At 32.9% G+C, this 17,079-nt stretch overlaps 4 protein-coding genes across 17 annotated transcripts in view; 3 read left to right on the forward strand and 1 right to left on the reverse strand.

The window, feature by feature from the left end:
* Positions 1-217: 217 nt before the first annotated feature.
* Positions 218-3,068, forward strand: Poldip2 (DNA polymerase delta interacting protein 2). The gene is made up of 6 exons (XM_076776871.1): positions 218-467; positions 735-890; positions 968-1,067; positions 1,143-1,484; positions 1,848-2,053; positions 2,724-3,068. Exons 1-6 carry the CDS (start codon positions 373-375, stop codon positions 2,833-2,835), a joined length of 1,011 nt encoding a protein of 336 aa, XP_076632986.1. The 5' UTR covers positions 218-372; the 3' UTR covers positions 2,836-3,068.
* A 653-nt stretch (positions 3,069-3,721) lies between these two features.
* On the forward strand, positions 3,722-11,328 carry Grip91 (gamma-tubulin complex component 3). Its single transcript, XM_076778130.1, has 11 exons — positions 3,722-3,986; positions 4,314-4,480; positions 5,572-5,704; positions 5,877-6,291; positions 6,947-7,449; positions 8,367-8,559; positions 8,808-9,012; positions 9,102-9,323; positions 9,941-10,072; positions 10,421-10,678; positions 10,987-11,328. The coding sequence occupies exons 1-11, from the start codon at positions 3,908-3,910 to the stop codon at positions 11,161-11,163; spliced, it is 2,484 nt and encodes an 827-aa protein (XP_076634245.1). The 5' UTR covers positions 3,722-3,907; the 3' UTR covers positions 11,164-11,328.
* A 272-nt stretch (positions 11,329-11,600) lies between these two features.
* LOC143348196 (putative peptidyl-tRNA hydrolase PTRHD1) lies at positions 11,601-13,032 on the forward strand. 2 transcript variants are annotated; one of them, XM_076778172.1, is made up of 3 exons: positions 11,601-11,992; positions 12,304-12,538; positions 12,656-13,032. In XM_076778172.1, exons 2-3 carry the CDS (start codon positions 12,353-12,355, stop codon positions 12,827-12,829), a joined length of 360 nt encoding a protein of 119 aa, XP_076634287.1. In that variant the 5' UTR covers positions 11,601-11,992; positions 12,304-12,352; the 3' UTR covers positions 12,830-13,032. The 2 variants fall into 2 exon arrangements, with proteins under 2 accessions (XP_076634287.1, XP_076634286.1); XM_076778171.1 differs by having other exon boundaries at positions 11,609-11,992; positions 12,332-12,538; positions 12,656-13,031.
* A 1,198-nt stretch (positions 13,033-14,230) lies between these two features.
* LOC143348184 (uncharacterized) overlaps positions 14,231-17,079 on the reverse strand; it is a 123,966-nt gene continuing 121,117 nt past the window's right edge. For 8 of the 13 annotated variants that reach the window (XR_013080731.1, XR_013080728.1, XR_013080730.1 and 5 more), the window contains 3 exons: positions 16,168-16,302; positions 15,205-15,470; positions 14,231-14,406 (listed from right to left, as the gene is read on the reverse strand). Coding sequence is in view for 1 of the 13 variants with exons in the window: in XM_076778133.1 (XP_076634248.1) it covers positions 14,332-14,406; positions 16,168-16,302 (210 nt within the window). In the remaining 12 variants the exon portion in view is untranslated. Of the gene's footprint in view, positions 14,407-15,204; positions 15,471-16,167; positions 16,303-17,079 lie in introns of those variants that run through there. The other 5 variants (XR_013080726.1, XM_076778133.1, XM_076778135.1 and 2 more) reach the window with 5 other exon arrangements.

Below are 17,079 nucleotides of genomic sequence, written 5' to 3' on the forward strand. Positions count from 1 at the left end.
AAATCGTACTATATCATTCACATTTATTATTATTTATTAAACTACGGAATCCCCTACCAGAGTTATTATTAATATATACATTATTATTTTACTTTTGGTTACATATGTACTTACAAGACTGGAGAAGTCTATCTAAGAAATCTTATAGTTAGGTACTGTATATAAACAAAGTTAGAATCATGTGACTTTTCATCATGAAAATCCGTCCAAATACTATATGCATATATAAACAGGACGTATAACATTCGTTAGTGAAACGTAATAGTAAAAACTAACAGAAATGTCAAGAAAACAATATTATGTATTTTCGGTTCAGTGTTGTTTGATCTAAACTGAATATTTCGTCTCAATAACACTATTTTTCAAGAAAGCATGGAACTTGCTCGAAATTTTGTTACTAGTAAATTGAAATCTTGCCTCATTAAATTATCGAAAAAGTATTGTTTGTCTCACGTAAGACATATCAGGTGATGTAAATTTCACGTCAAATTAAACATAATTGTTGTAAGAATATGAAATATACGTTAGCGTTTCTTTATAAAGTACATTTAGGAATGTCAATTGAGTAATTTGAAATATAATTTTTAATTTCAATTGTAGACATATATGCATGCATATAACACAAGTATTTAATGAGTGTTTAATGTGAAAATTTGTTTTCTTAAGAACATGTTTTAAAATAAAAGTTATCAATTTCGTGCCATTCTCACAATACAAATATATTCGTATTTTAGGTTAGCAGAGGTTGGGAAATTAGAAAGACCAAAATTAGAAGGGAAATATGAAACTGGTCAATTAATTTTACACAGAGTGTTTGGCTACCGTGGTATAATATTATTTCCATGGGTAGCAAGAGTTTATGATAGAGATATTCCAAATAAAAGAGAAGAGTAAGCATGAAGCATGATAATTGTTTCTAATTATAATATAATATTATAATTAAATTAAAACTGACACTTGATTGTAGAAATCCAAATGGAAACTTTAACAGTGTTGAGAAGGAAGTCAAAGGTAGAAGTCATACATTCTACCAGGTATTAATTGACCAAAGAGATTGCCCTTATATAGTAAGTAGAGCAAATGCATTAAGCACAAATGAAAACCAACATTTTCTAAATCTTATTTATGTCTGTGCAATATAGCGTGCCCAAACAGAAGCTGTAACATTTTTGGGTAACCATGAGAGTAGTCGTAGTTTATTTGCAATACCAGGATTAGACTATGTTGCTCATGATGATGTTCTACCTTACACTACAAATGAGAATCCTGCATTGCAACACGAACTTGTTGATAAATTTTTAATATACCAGCCTAATCGAGATCCGTGTTTTGTCGCGCAAGAAACTCTTAAAGCCTGGCAGAAAAAGAATCGTCCATGGTTGGAGTTATCAGATGTACATAAAGAAACTACCGAAAATATTCGTGTCACCGTTATACCATTTTATATGGGTTGCAGAGGAAGTCAGACTACAGCTGTACACTGGGTACATATTATAAATATGATGTATTAAGTATAAATACAGTAGTGCTCGCATAAGTGGCCGCATTTTTGCCCACATAAGTGACCACGGTTATCTCCGTCAATTCTTAGAAGCCAAGCGGCTTCGAACATCGAGCGTAACCTGACCGGTCATTATCGATACATTGATATATGGTTTCGAGTGCCACCTATTGTATCTCACTCTTATCTTCTTTCCTTATCTCCGTTGAAATCTGAGAAGTAACCATGCCTGCATAAATGACCGCGGCCGGTCCTAAGCGTGGTCACTTATGTGGGCACTACTGTAAATTCATTTTTATGTTAGGTGATGAAAAGTTCTCCAATTAACGAGATATGTATTATTTAGTGGCGATACTGCATTCGTTTGGAAAATTTGGGAGATTTGAACGTACAATTACGTGAAAGACACTGGAGAATATTTAGTCTTTCTGGCACATTGGAAACTGTTAGAGGAAGAGGCGTGGTTGGCCAAGAACCCATTTTATCAAAAGTTTTACCTGCTTTCCAATATAGCAGTCACGTGAGCTTACAAGCTGCAAGTGGCCATATGTGGTATGTATACAGGGTGTCCGACCACCCTTCGGAAAAATTTTAATGGGAGATTCTAGAGGCCAAAATAAGACGAAAACCAAGAATACCAATTTGTTGATTGAGGCTTCGTACGCATGAAATTTCGGGAAAACATTTCTGACCACACAGTATATTTTCGGTAATGAATTTTTTTCTCGAAAGTGGGTAGGATTTTGGGGGTTTGTCTATTCACCACAAATTATTGCAATTGAACACCGCAGCCGAAAATAATTTTTCCACAACGATTTAAAATTGTTCTTTTTCGCCGATAAATTTCAGGGAAACATGTCAATGTATGGTCAGACATTACATTTTCGGTAAGGAATTTTTTTTCTCGAAAGTGGATAGGATTTTGAGGTTATGTCTATTCACCAAAAATGATTGTAATTGATCGCCACAACCAAAAATAATTTTTTCAGAATGATTTGAAATTTTTTAATTTGGCCAAAAAATTTCTGCACCTATCCCCTGTTGATTTTTCTTAAAAACTTTTTAACGAAGCCTCAATCAAGAAATTGATATTCTTGATTTTCGTCTTATTTTGGCCTCTAGAATCTCCCATTAAAATTTTTCGCAGGAGTGGTCGAACACCCTATGTATTATTCCGTATTTGATTAAAAACTACAGCATTATAATTATAATGTTGATTTAGGGGTACGTTCAGAATGGAAAGGGAGGATGGATATGCGTTTGATTGTAGAATTCCACCATTTTCTTTGGAGTCAAAAATGGAAGAACCATCCACACCGAACGTAAATTCGTAATTAAATTTTATAACATCAAACGTAAACGTAATAAAATTTTTTAATTTATTGAAAATTCATCAACGATTACTCTTAAAATTACGTATGTAGTAATGTTTATAATATAGGCTGCAATATCCGAGTATAAATACTATGAGTGGATTTAACTAAGATACTTGGATTTCTTGTAATTAATAGATGTACTTCAAACGAAGATAGTTATAGGCATTCAAATACAGTACAATTTTGGAGTATGCTTCTTTATCTTTCATCTTACAAAAGTCCCTGTTTGTAGAAATAAAAATTACAGTGACTTTACACCAGTTGTAAGCATTAAGCTAGTACAGAATTTTTAGACTTTGTTTATGGTTGGGAGAGGGAGGAATACTGCAAAATTTATTTGGCATATCTTGAAGAAATGAATTTTTCGAACACTTGCAAATACTGAAGAACTCTTTTAATAATTACTTTGATCCCGACGTTGCGAAATTGAACGTGGATCCGTAATCTTTTCCTATCTCATACAAACTCGATCGAAGACGCAGATCTAGAGATAAACACGTTAATTAAGAACCAAAAATTTACTAGAATTGGGATTAAAAACGTCTTAGAGAATTCTGTTCCATGTGAACTTATTTTTGTCTTCTACAGCAATCTATGCACATTTTCATTAAGTTTTGTGCGTTATTATTGATTTAACTAATGTTCAAAAATGTTATTTTGAAAAATATTACATAGAAAAAGTCCATGAAAATGCTACAATGGACTCCTGGGGAAAAAGGGTTAAAAATCACTGATCTAGGGGAAACTTAAAATTAAACTTTGTTAGTTTATTAATAGATGGCAGAAGTGTAGGGCGGGCATATTTGTGACAGTTTGCGTTTCTTTAACTCGAGAGTCTCTGTTTTTAATTATTTCTTGTTTTATGATTAGTTTCGTGCGTGCGCATAAATTGGCTGTGTGTTTTTTGGTTAGTGCTGTCAATTAATTTTTCGTTTCCGTTTAAATAGTTTAAATACTACTCGTTATAAGTTTGCATGCGATGCCAGTGAAAGTAAAGTTGATTCAATTACTATAATAAACACAAACAAACATGAACGCAATAGAAGCAGAAACAGTGGGCGATCTCGTTCAAAAAATGATTATTTCTATTCGGGGAGAACAGAATCCAGGTAAGATTCTATTTTATTTGTAATTGTACTTAAAACAATTTCTACGAATTGATAAGAATTAAAAATAAAATTTTCGAGAAAACAATTCTAACACTTTTCTAGTTTTTGTATACACGAAATTCTGATATTTATTAAAAAGAAATAAATTATATTTTGGTAATTGTTTTGAAAACTAAATTAAATATGGTTTGATTTTCCATAACTCTGTGGCAGTTGAAAATATTGAAAAATATATATAAATTAATGTGTATGAAGCATTTTATTTGCAAGTCTATGCTACCTTAATAAATTACATATTTAATTTTCGTTTGTTTTTAATGATTTCAGAAATAATTAGAAAATGGATGCGGTTTTCCCTGGGGTTGTTATCATCGTCTCAAGGAGTGGAAACATTAAGAGAAGATGAAATTACAGTGGCCAGTCACATAAGAGATAAGTTGCCCATTTGTGATGCAGTGCAATTCGATAAATTGTATAACGACCTAAAAGTGGGGGTATGATACCAATTTTACATAGAAACTTTTTAATTTTATTTTTGCCAATACACTCAACATAATTTCTATATCTGATTATAACTGTATTTAATTAACATTATTAATATTACATTGAAACTCTTGAATTGCACTACATGCGATCATGCTTACACATGTTCCATTATAAATTAAGATTTTTTAATTTTTCGTAAATCAAACCACATCTTTTAAATTGGTGTTTAGGATAACTCCAAAATTAATTGACTGATCAATTTCAATGAATCTAAAATTTCAATTTTAGTTTTTATTTATAACATTTTTGCCGTCGATATAACGTTAACTTAGCTAAAGAAAATTTATCTTAAAAGCAGGTTCAACGTCGTCAGCGTAAATTCTCTAATTTTAAGAAAATCGTTTACTTTTTGCAATCGAACGATTGCCACAGATGCTACAAAAAACACCAACAGCGATTACGTCGTCGAAGAAATTATCACGATTTTGCATTAATTAATGAATAATAAACAGAATTGACATAAAAAAATTGTTTTCTGTAATTCAAATATGTCTTCTTAATATCCCCCTTAAAAGTTGAACCCAAATTAACGATAATTTCTTAAAAAGAAATTTATAAATACGAGATACTGTTAGAGCTGTTACTCTAGAATCAGAGATACACAATCTTCATATTTTAATTATTTTTCACATAATATTCTCTTGTATATTTCATATTTTTACTGTATAATTTTACATATTCTTAATTCAGTTTTATTTGAATTGCATGCAATACTTTCACTGCAAATTAATATAATATAAAAGCCATTTAATTATAGATCACTGATTTAATCCAGTGTTAAAAATGATGGAAATCTGCCTCAGATATGCGACCCGAAAATAATTGAAATTTCTCTTCTTCTTGTGTTTTCGTTTTCGTTTCTCTTTTCTTCTCGTTTTCTTGGTCTTTCCTCCCATGGATTCTTAAATGGGCTTAAAAGTTTAAGATCGCATTTTCGGGTGCTGTATAGAATTGCGTAGCGTTTCTCTCGAAGAAAGTTATATTGTTATTTCGTTTAGAACTTCGAATTGTTATTTATATCTGTTCATTAATTCTTCAGCCATTAAAAAACCGAGCTCGGATCCTAATATTTCTGTTGAACATGTGCCAATCGACAGAACAACTAAAGGATAGAATGTTCTCTATCCCTGACTTGAAATTAGGTTTTACTCCGTCCGTTGCATCCATTGGTGGTATGTAATCGATTGGATTTTAAAATAATTTTTAGTTACCGAATCAAACGCTATAATACCATATTGCTCTTGGTAAAGAAACTCATGGAATTTGAAAACATTGTTCTTCGCGTTGAGCTTCTCCGTTAAATTGTAAATCATTGGATAACAATATCTCCGCTTTTATATTTAGGGCAAACGTCGGACATGTACACACCGTCGCAGATGATGCCAGCGAACATCACAGAAAAGAGCATAAGAGATTTCTTATCGAGCCCCAACAAAATATTTGGCGACGAGTACATTTCCGAAAGCGTGTTGGTTCAGGATCTAATCTATTCCTTTCAAGGTATCGAAGGGAAAATATTAAAGCTGGACTCCAACTACGGTTTCCAAATAGATCCGATGATAAATATCGATAGATCACGGAAGCAAGCTACCTTGAGATTGAGCGAACTCGGTTATTTACACAATATTGTTCAAAGAGGGTTGGAAAGGATATCGGCCGCCTCGAGTGGTCAGGTAGCCGATAGTTTTGTCGCAGCGTTGCATTCAGAGTTGTCCGAGTACTATAGATTCATAGCTATTATTCAGGAAGATGTAAACAGGTGACTAGAATTCGACATACCCTTATAGGTTTCGCTCTCCAAATCTTTGCAAATCAAATACAGGTAACCCTTCTATAACACGGTAAATAGGTTCCTAAAAAATACCGTGTTGCGTGAAACCGTGTCATATGAGGCCCAGAGCCAGTACAAAAAGGAGAGTTACGAAAATTGATTAAAAACAAATTTTTTTTTTAATTCTACATAAGCAACTTAATTTTTATGAAAAATATAAATGTATAACACAAAACAGAAAAATATTATTCTAATTTAACGCAACCTTAATTTAATGAATTATAATTTGTTTGTATTTTTACATGTAGAGCCACTAGTTCATTATTCCTTCGCGCCATTATTTTAAGGTAATTTAGTTTTTAAATGTGTTTTCTTATCGTGTTAAAGCGAAACCGTGTTATAGGATGCCATGTTGTAGGAGGGCTACCTGTACCACTAAAAATTTGTTTCCTCGAGCCATCGTAAGTCGTTATTTTGAAATAAAAATTCTTAAAAAATTTATTTAACGCTGCAAGCGTCGATTGGTCCCCATCGCGAGAAGTTGATTCGATTTGCAAAAGAATTATTTTGGAAGAAAACCTGTATCGCACCATTTTATTTAAATATGTATTTAGTAGTTTTATAGTTTTTAAATATGTAATAGAGCTCAATCTCAGTCAGGATTATATCGAGTCACCCTGTCGCATTTGCACTTATGGGCATACGAGCCGTTAGACACTCTAAAATGGCTGGCGAACATAGTGAGGGCTTGCCAAGGTCAAAAGGGCGGCGCCCTCGTTTCCGCCGTGCACGAGTTTAGCAACCACGGCGACGCCAGCGTGAAAAAGCTGGTCAGGAGAATTTTGGAGAATGTTTGCGATCCACTGTACAATATGTTGATAAGATGGATCGCCGATGGTGAATTAGACGATCCGTACAGGGAGTTTTTTATCGAAACCTGCGCGGACATCACGAGGGACCGGATGTGGCACGAAAAGTATCAGGTTCGAAGCAGCATGCTCCCGTCTTTTATCACGAGCACCCAGGCTAAAAAGATTCTGGCCACGGGTAAGAGCATTAACTTCTTGCACGAGGTATGCAAAGATTTCACCCCGTGGCAGGGCAAGCACACGGAAATGTTCAAAAACTTTAGCGAAGAATACAAAGGTAATTCGAAGAATAGGTTTTCTAAAAATTGAAATGTGCAATTTGTTTCGCAATATCTGCCATCCGCTTCGATGTCGGATAACGGACACGAAAACAATGAGAAAAGTTCATATAAACTTCACGTTTCCCTTCATGGAAAATTAACAGGCTCTTATGTAAATTTCTCGAGTAATTAATTATTCAACGTCCATTGTCAATGCTGAATTACTAAGCCAGTAACAAGATTGCTAAGCATCTGGAATTTTTGGAAGATTGAAAAACTCTGAAACGGCGAATTTCGAGCAGTTTTTATGAAGGTAAGTAGTTATACTAATTAATAATTATTAAAGTACTTAAACGATTATAATTTGGAAACATGGTCAAATAGGACGCCATTTTATATGAACTTCTTCCATTGTTTTTATGTCCCTCTCTCATCATTGAAGCAGATAAAGGTTGTCGATGTGAAAATGAGCTATTTAATTAGACCAAAAAATACTATTTAATTTTAACAGTTATGTAAACTTATGTGTCTAATTAAAATCTGTATTTAAATTGGATTTTTTTCACATATGGCGTCTTTTTATAGGATTCTGCATGAGAGAGGATATCTTAAATATTTTATACAAAATAATTAAAGCGTTAGCACGTTAACTACTATGGTGGTCACCGGTGACCGGCAATTTAAACGCGTTACAAGATTATTTACAACGAAAAAATCTCTACTATCATTAGGAGTGCTATGGAAAAATAAATTTAAGCAATTTAAGCAAATGTAGAGGACATTTTGAATGTATTGAGATATTTATTAAGCGCGTAAATAATTTTTAATCGTCTGCATTCCCATCAGGGTTCATCTTCTTGTCGGCGACCTTTGCTACATGTTACGAAACACCCTGTATATTTGGTCCTTCGCATAACTTCTATATTTTTTATAGTCGATGTCCTATTTGATATGGATCCCGACGGTCGATTGCAAACAATGATGGACGCAGCTTTCAAAGAAACTTCAACTAGAGTAGTTGAAATATTAACGAAACAGTACCATATTATGGATCATTTGCACGCGATCAAAGATTATCTTTTGTTAGGACAGGGACATTTTATTCAACATCTGATGCACTTATTAGAGTAAGCTATTTATACAGATTAATCAAATATCGATCGTTCCTATCAAAACGAGATCCACGCAACTACACAACCGATCCGCGTATAATACGTTTTGTCTTCGGACTTAATAAATTTTCGATGGATCACTATGCTTTCAATTTTATTTTATTAAGAGATTGTTAAAATCTGAGACCTGTTGCGATTAAAAACCACTGTATTTAAACATAGTAAATTATTATAAAGAGGGTTTGCTTGTGTTTGTTTGCCAGGCCAGAATTAGACAAGCCCGCCAGTTCTTTGTATCCACACAATATATCTTCAATTTTGAAAACTGGAATAAGAGCGACCAGTGCAAAGATAGACGACTTAGATATTTACAGAAGATTAGACGTGAGATTATTAGCACCTTCGGAAAACGAGAAAGGATGGGACGTTTTTATACTTGATTACAATGTAGATGGTCCCATCGGAACGGTATGTAAAAATGTATTCTTTGACGATTCTATACTCGTCGATAAAAATTCTTTTTCAAAACATACAGAACCAATTTTTAAAATGTTTAGATTCTAGAACCGTGCAGACAAATATATCAGACCATATTTTTTGCTTTATGGAGAGCAAAAAGAATGGAATCTATATTGTCTGCTATTTGGAAACGACAGATTACCTCGGCGAAGATGTTTCGAAACATGCCAGAAGTATTACCGATCCAAACTCACATACATTTAATCACGAGCAGTATGGTTCATTTGGTTCACCAAATGCAGTATTTCTTCCTATTTGAGGTAAGTTTCAAAATTAATAAAGATTATCGAGTTAAGTATTATAGTTATCCTTTAACTTAAATTAGAGGAATATCTAAATTAAAAGAAAAGAGTAACGAAATCTTTGATGAAAAAAGCTGAACTATGTTTAGTGAAAATGAATAAAAAAGTGAATAAAGATATTCATTAAAATAATAATTACAAAGTTACGAATTACATAACTCGTTTAAATAGCGGCTACCATACTAGCGAACAAAACACAAAATAACTATTGTCGATACCGTCAAGAACATTTAATTCAATTGTTACGGATGAAATCGTTCGAATAATTTATTAACTTAATATTTACTACGAGTGCGTACGCATTTCTGAGAATTAAAGTGGGTCATAATATTTCCCCGACCGAACCATGTTTATTAATGAAAGTCGATACGATTCTTCGAAACCTTATATTTCGACTATTATCCTAAACCTTATATGTATATCAACAAATATATCAATTATTATCATTTAATAGTAGTAATAATAATTAATAATAAATTTCAACTTATTTCAACGAATTATTATACGAGTGCATTCCTATAGTTGACATTTAAAGAATTTTTATCGCGAGCATTTTTTACGAGCATTATTTTAAGGTAATCGAATGTTCCTGGGACGCATTTACGAAACAATTAGGCCAAGCAGCCTCTTTGGACGATATAATTACAGCGCATACTTATTTCATAGACACAGTAAGGCGTGGTACTTTACTCGATGAAAAGTCCCAAGTAAGTATACAAAAATAAATTATACTCATATAATATATTTTTATATTGACTTTCTAATCGATCTAAGATAACAGTTAAGGAAGGATCAAAATGATGCCTCTGGCAAGCTAAAATTTTGTGACGACAAATTCAATTACTTAGTTCGTATTTTTATTTTTTATTTTTTAGTGTAGATTCATTCGTAGACTAATTTCTTTTCACGCTTTTGGTCATCTGAATATTGCATTTAAAAATCCGTTTTGTGGATTCTAATTAACACACGAATTCATGAATGAATTTGGTCAACTCCGATACACAGATTAGTAGGAATTAAATCGTTTTTTGTCGAACTAAAATATCCTTTGATAGGAATTAATGGACCATTTGCGTTCGGTATATGGTCCAATTTTGGATTTGTTGGACCTCGAAGAAACGTTTCTAACGTTCGCCACGCAAGAATATGAGACGAGATTAAAAGAAAACGTTCCATTAAACGTAACTTGTCCATCGAATCGACTGAATGCTACAAACACCGGTAACACAGAATTTACTAAACGTCAAACTGTGTTTTTGAAATACCTGAATACTCTCTCCATCCAGCTTAGATTACTTTCGAGGACCTATCAGGTAACGTGTAATTTATACACATTTTCCCATTTATTTTCTACAGGAATAACTCCATATTTTGTATAGAGACAAATTTTTTCTGCTGGTAAAAATTCAATAATATTTTAATTAATTTTAGTTTTAATTTTCGGTCAAATTAAGGAATTCCTCAGGCAATTAGTTGATGAATCCATCATGGAATTTTCTTACAATGTTTTCTTTTAAATTGGAATCATTTACAGTACTAGTGTTTCCATATTGAAACAAACGGAAAAATACATATATTACAAAACAATGAAAATAAATTATTTTATACTAATTTTTTACAGGACAGAGTGAAGAAATTTCTCATAATGCTTGCATCCGCTGAAGACGTCTCTCTACAATTGTTGAGCGTTCGATTAGATTTCAATGAGTATTACAAAAGTAAAGATAGTCGTCTCGTCGAACCATTAACGTATTTGTACCGTAGACAGAGCGATCAAGTTTTTTTTAGTTGCAAGTAACAAATATCTTTAATAGTTCTAATTAATCCGAAATAAGAACAATGATAATTACGTACGAACAAAAGTGTTACATTTTTTTATATTGATTTTCTACATAATTATTTATTTCTGTTCGATTTTGTATGTATTGGCAATTTAGAAAAATTAAAAGTCTTCAAAATTGAATTATTCCCTACAAATAATTTTAGTAAAATTACTTCCTTCTCATATTAAATTATAAGTTTGGAAATTAATTTTTACGAAGAAACGAATATTATTTATATTTAATTTTTCGTATCATTAATTAATAGTTCGAAGTGTAAGATTCGACTTTTATCGATTTAAAATTATCAGATGATTTCAGAATTAATTGATTTTGCCTTAAATGGGGTTAATTTATATTATGAACCCCTTGGTTCAAAATAAACCATATTAAATCTTTCTAATCACCTTCGTTATTTATGATATTATAAAATTATCTACGCATACACTAATCATTTTTTAACATTTGTAAATAAAATACGCTTATTTACGAACTTGATTCCCTTTTTTTTACATTAAAATAATACATCCAACTAATTGCTGGATCGATAAGGGGTTAAAGATCTGTAACTCGAATCTAGTAACATTGCCCTTGGATTGAGTACCTACATCTAGAGATATCTAGTATGAACAAGCGTGTTTAGAGATCATTGTGCCACGTTTTGAACGTATTGTGACAGAGTGCTATGTGATTTCGAAAAACAACCCTCATTTTTATTGTTTTATAGTGTTTGTAAAGTTGGTTTAGTTACGGAAATACCAGTTAACCTTTAAGTTCCTCGTGCTGAAGCATCGACCAATTTTAAAGGTAATATAAATATTTCTACGAAAAATACAAATTGATTTATTAAGAATTGTTGTTTTATATCGCCCAAATTGCTTATTTCATTTTATTCGTATTTTTTTAATTGTGCTACTATACGTATATGTACATATATTTATTGGATTATATTTTCGTGATATGTTACTATAGATAATATATTTATTTTCTACTTCGATTTAGAACAAAATATTATAGTGTTAATTGGCTTTTGTTTTATTCCCAAATGTGCTCCAAAATATCTGTTATTTAATATTTATAAATAAACAATTTTTAGTCCTTTATTTCTGCTATTATAGATAACACTTATTTTATTTACATTCTAAGGGAATTAAAGAAATCATTAAAATGGATGAAATAATTCAGTATGTGGTGATACGGGGTGACCTCTTAAAGACAATGAGATGGCCCTTGGGAGCAATTGTAGCTCAAGGATGTCATGCCTGCACTGCAGTCACTCATCTTTTTTATAGTGACAGTTATACCCAAGCCTATCTCACTGACTTAGATAATATGTATAAAGTTGTCCTTGAAGTAAGTATACCCAGGAATTAGTATTGGATGTGAATTAATTTGTATCATTGTGCATACAGTTCTTAAAACAGAGAAGGAGTGTGGTGGCATTCATAGTATATTCATGTGCAATATTAGGTTCCAGATGAGGCCGGTTTAAATGCATTATGTGAACAATTAAAAACTGAAGACATCCATCATAAGCTGTGGATCGAACAACCTGAAAACATTCCAACTTGTTTGGCTACAAAACCTTATCCAAGAAGTAAAGTACAGTCGTATTTCAAGAAATACAAATTGTTGAAATTGTAACGAATTGTTTTTCTATGTTTTTATATTGTATAACGATCGTAATAAAGTACAGACTAGTATTGTATATTTTGTGAAACACTTGTGCTCAAATACCTGGATAACAACATCATTGAATACTTTCAAGAAAAAAGATCTATATTGATACCCTAATAATAAACTGAGCGATTTTTACAACTGAAATGTACATATATCGATATGTTTAAAAGTTAAACAATAAATCAATTTTTCTTCGATCTAAGAACATTTGTTTTTTTTTTCTACACGAATAAAACGTCAAACCATTCCGGATATACATTTATATTTTATTTTACAATACCTGGTAATATTGACAATGTGTACACGTTACTCCTTTGCTTTACAACTAGCGTTATTATTAATCTAAATGAAAATTACGTAAAGATATGCGTTATTAACTCATATTCGTATAAAAATCGTCTCCCGCGGCCGTGCGTAGACGCGCGCTTTATTCGATAATTATTTATAAGTGACAATTCCGCTATAACAAATTCGATTGCCATCGGTTTTTCGATGGAAAAGATATTCGAAGTTCCAAAGTTGCCGCTCACAAATTTTTAAATTATTTAAAGATTGAAGTCTTAAAATAGTGATATGCAATAAAAATAATAATTAATACGATCTTGTATAAATACATAATATCATAATCGTGTTTAAACGCGTTTGGTTGCATTCCAATAAAAAGTAACTTAGGACGAAGAAAGTAATAGTAATTGAAATTCACCTAATCACCGAACTATCGTTAGAACGATATTTCTAAAATTTCGTCTCGTTAGGTAACATTTATCAACGTATTTACGCCAGTAAATCAGTTCTGGAATTGCTGCGTCATTGCGTGTCTCCATTTAGTTTTTTTTTTTTGTTCTTTTTATTTGTTTATTAATTTTCTTTCCCCCCATCAGAATTCATCGGTGGCTCAGGAAAGTGTATTACGACGGTTGTTGGTATTTCTATAATAATACTCTTGCGTTTCCACGGAAACATGTTTTCGTAAAAAGTATACACAGATCGAGAATTATTTATAACAACGTTAGTCAACGAATAAATTACTTAATATTCCGTATCTATGTTCACTATGTTGTGCGAATGCTTCAGTAATTCGGTCATCGTTTCTTTCACTTGCCTTAGAAATAAAGTAACTTATAAGTTATCGAGAAACTTATGTTTACAAATGGTAAAATTATGTTTGTTCTAACCGTGTTTGCGGTAATAAGCTCTAAATATTTATGTACACGCACTATTTGCGGACGCTAAACACTGTAAGTACACTTATTTACAACACTTGATGACAAGATGATTAGTTTAGCACATACGTATGTGTATATATGCAAAAAATATATATATATGCGAAATATACATATATATTTCTTTTCTTAAATAACTCGGTATTTTTTTTTTTTTTTTTTTTTCTTTTCACGTCAAATTGGATGAGTCGTACTTTCACGATGAAATATACACGGAGGTCCTCGAAAATATGCGATATCTTCTTAACGGTATCGTTGCTCTTCTTCTTGCTCCACTTTTTCCTCCTCCAGCCATTCGTGAAGAATGTTGCTTCTTCCCTGGAAGCACGATTAAAAGATCGTGACGCGCATGATTTTCCCTGGCACGGCTCGCAAAGTTTGAAGCAGGAAAGATTTTTTTATATGTTCAAAGACGAAAAGATACTTTGTTCGGATACAAGAACGGTGCTTTTGCGCAGAAACTTCCTCTTCGGGGAAAAAATTCATTTGTCGGCCATCATGATCGTTATTACATCGTGCGATTAAGCAGGCGGATAGATAAATAATCATGCGGATAGTTCAGATCGTGTGCTGTCTGGGTAGATAAAAGTGGTCCTTATCCAAGATGTCTCGCGTAACTTGAGTGTGCCAATATCAATTTTATTAATTCATAAAACTCGTTGGTATCATAAATTATCATTGCAAACTATATGTATCGACGAACTAACGATTGATTTGACCGAATTTATGGTCGAATATTATTATAAAGAACAATGAATTTAGAGATATATTGAACATACAACAGAGTCGATTCAAACTCTTCAACAGTGAGTCACGAAAACGTGACGTTGGCCGACAGTGTCACGCAACGAGTAGACTAATCGGTTGGAAGTCTGTCGAGAATTCTTTGTGTTAATTATTGACTGTGCGAGATTGTGCTAGCAGAGCATGCGAGTAGAGGCAGGTTAAGAAAGTAACGGAACTAATCGTAAGAAGAGCGGAAGTTAACGCAACTAAGAAGCATATATTCCTAAACGTTTTGCAGATTAAAAGCTGTTTCGACGTCAAATATTTTTGTCGTCCTGCTTTTTCTCAACGTGCAAACGAAGTTAGTATGACTACGGGATTCGCAATTACCAGGACCACGTTAGTTTGGGAGAGCAAGGTGAGACGAGTGATGAGGGCGACGGCGGTGATGGTTTTGGTGGTGGTGGTGGTGGTGGTAGTGGTAGTGGTGGTAGTAGTAGTTGATGATTAGTGCAGCGCAGAACGAGCATTTATTGCTCGGTTAGATTTCCGTTCGAGTCCGGATAATCTTCATATTCCTCCCCTTGTTCTTCGTAATCCGTCTCTGCTAGCTCAGGACCTTCGACAGCCGGAACTGAGGTGCTAGTGAGGCCCTGCTAAGCATATGCGAGAATCCAACCGATCGTTGCACCTACTAAGTTCTTATAATTCTTTCCATCTCTCATCGTTTACGTTGCTAATCATTATGCATCTCGCGTCTAATTTTATCTTGGGGCTCTAGATTCATCGAAAATAAAATTGTTCTTTCTTTTACTGTTGTTGAAAGATCACGATCAATTGTCAATCTCGAACAAGCTACTCTTATTCGACACGTCGAAATATTAGAACAGTCGTGAATTAGAGATTTATAAATACATTCGATATTTCAGTTGACGTTTATATATATTTCTTTCCTTTTTGCTGCTGTTCAAAAATCGCATTGTTAATCTTAAAGAAGCTATTATTAGCATTCATAATTTTGTTTTCAACGTAATACAACGATCAGTATCGATGTAGTGGTACTTTTAAAAGGATTTCGAGAAGAAAATAAAAAAAGGAAACTTGTACACTCTCTTCTTTATACGAAGAAAATTTAAGTTTTGCTTTACTCAAAAAATTCATAACTCACGTTGTATTATACCGTTAATATCAACGAATAGGTGGTACTTTTAAGAATATTGTCGATCCCTTTTGAAGACATTTATTTTCAAGAAGAAAATAAAAAAAAAGGAAAATAAACCTCTACACTTCTTCTTTTCCTCTATATGTAAAAAACAAACAATATAACTGAACCTAAAGAAACGATTGAGATACCTGAGGCGATTTCCAACCGCAGTCACCTAGCGGAAGTCCATCAGCACCCAATGGACACGGTGCATCGAGTCCTGGAACGCCCTGATCCCCTTTGGCGCCCTTATCCCCTTTCTTTCCACGTTTCCCTGCCGATCCCTGTATTCATACACAAGAATTCTCTGTGACGCAAACGTCGTACGAGCAAACGTTTTCGCGAACGTGCAAAAAAGGCCAGGCACAAGAAAGACTCTCTCTATGCACTATAATATTCAGTTGTGCAGAATACGCAATTTAGCATAAACGTCCAACAAAGGCGTCGACGAATTTTCCGCATTTTACCGATCAAAAATCTAATCAGTTGCTATAAAATCGATTGTCCTTTTTCTCGGAATTCCAACTATTAAAAAAAAAATAAAAAAAAAAAAAAAATAGAAAATGGAATCTATTACTGTGTTTCGTACCGTTTACAACGTTTAAACAAGTTATTGAAAACTGATGCACGTTACACGCTGGTGGCAGCACGCGAAAATTTGCCATATTCTAAGTATTAGAGATTATGGTTAATATTTTTCATTCTATATGCAATTATTTTATGCGAAACAGTCGATTTTTCGATCGTGTACTTTTTAAGCGGGTGAATAATTCGGGAAATTGTTTTTCGAGGTTGCTCGTTACGACGGTGTTCCGATAAACGACGTTTATTAAAATAGTTGCCCGGCTTAATTTGATATGGAATAAACGTGAACATTTTCCAATCGATCCCTTTCAAATGAAACTTGTACGCGAAAAATGTTGACATCAATATAGACGATTATTTTAATAAACTTTGTCGTGTGTTATTATTCCCTGCAACCCAGAAAACAGTGTTTTCCCAGATTACTTGTATATTTGAAAATTAAACTACGTGTTCCGAAAGAGTATTCAGAATCGATT

This window comes from Colletes latitarsis, chromosome 11 (assembly GCF_051014445.1).
Source record: "Colletes latitarsis isolate SP2378_abdomen chromosome 11, iyColLati1, whole genome shotgun sequence".
In the NCBI taxonomy this organism is placed as follows: Eukaryota; Metazoa; Arthropoda; class Insecta; order Hymenoptera; family Colletidae; genus Colletes; species Colletes latitarsis.

Excerpts from the sequence above, each read along its gene's own strand:
- Poldip2 (XM_076776871.1), top strand. The coding sequence starts at position 373 with ATGGAACTTGCTCGAAATTTTGTTACTAGTAAATTGAAATCTTGCCTC. Across the intron at positions 468-734 it reads TCTCACGTAAGACATATCAG|GTTAGCAGAGGTTGGGAAAT; the intron begins GTGATGTAAATT and ends TTCGTATTTTAG. Across the intron at positions 1,068-1,142 it reads AAAGAGATTGCCCTTATATA|CGTGCCCAAACAGAAGCTGT; the intron begins GTAAGTAGAGCA and ends TGTGCAATATAG.
- Grip91 (XM_076778130.1), top strand. The coding sequence starts at position 3,908 with ATGAACGCAATAGAAGCAGAAACAGTGGGCGATCTCGTTCAAAAAATG. Across the intron at positions 3,987-4,313 it reads TCGGGGAGAACAGAATCCAG|AAATAATTAGAAAATGGATG; the intron begins GTAAGATTCTAT and ends TAATGATTTCAG. Across the intron at positions 4,481-5,571 it reads ATAACGACCTAAAAGTGGGG|CCATTAAAAAACCGAGCTCG; the intron begins GTATGATACCAA and ends TTAATTCTTCAG.
- LOC143348196 (XM_076778172.1), top strand. The coding sequence starts at position 12,353 with ATGGATGAAATAATTCAGTATGTGGTGATACGGGGTGACCTCTTAAAG. Across the intron at positions 12,539-12,655 it reads TGTATAAAGTTGTCCTTGAA|GTTCCAGATGAGGCCGGTTT; the intron begins GTAAGTATACCC and ends GTGCAATATTAG.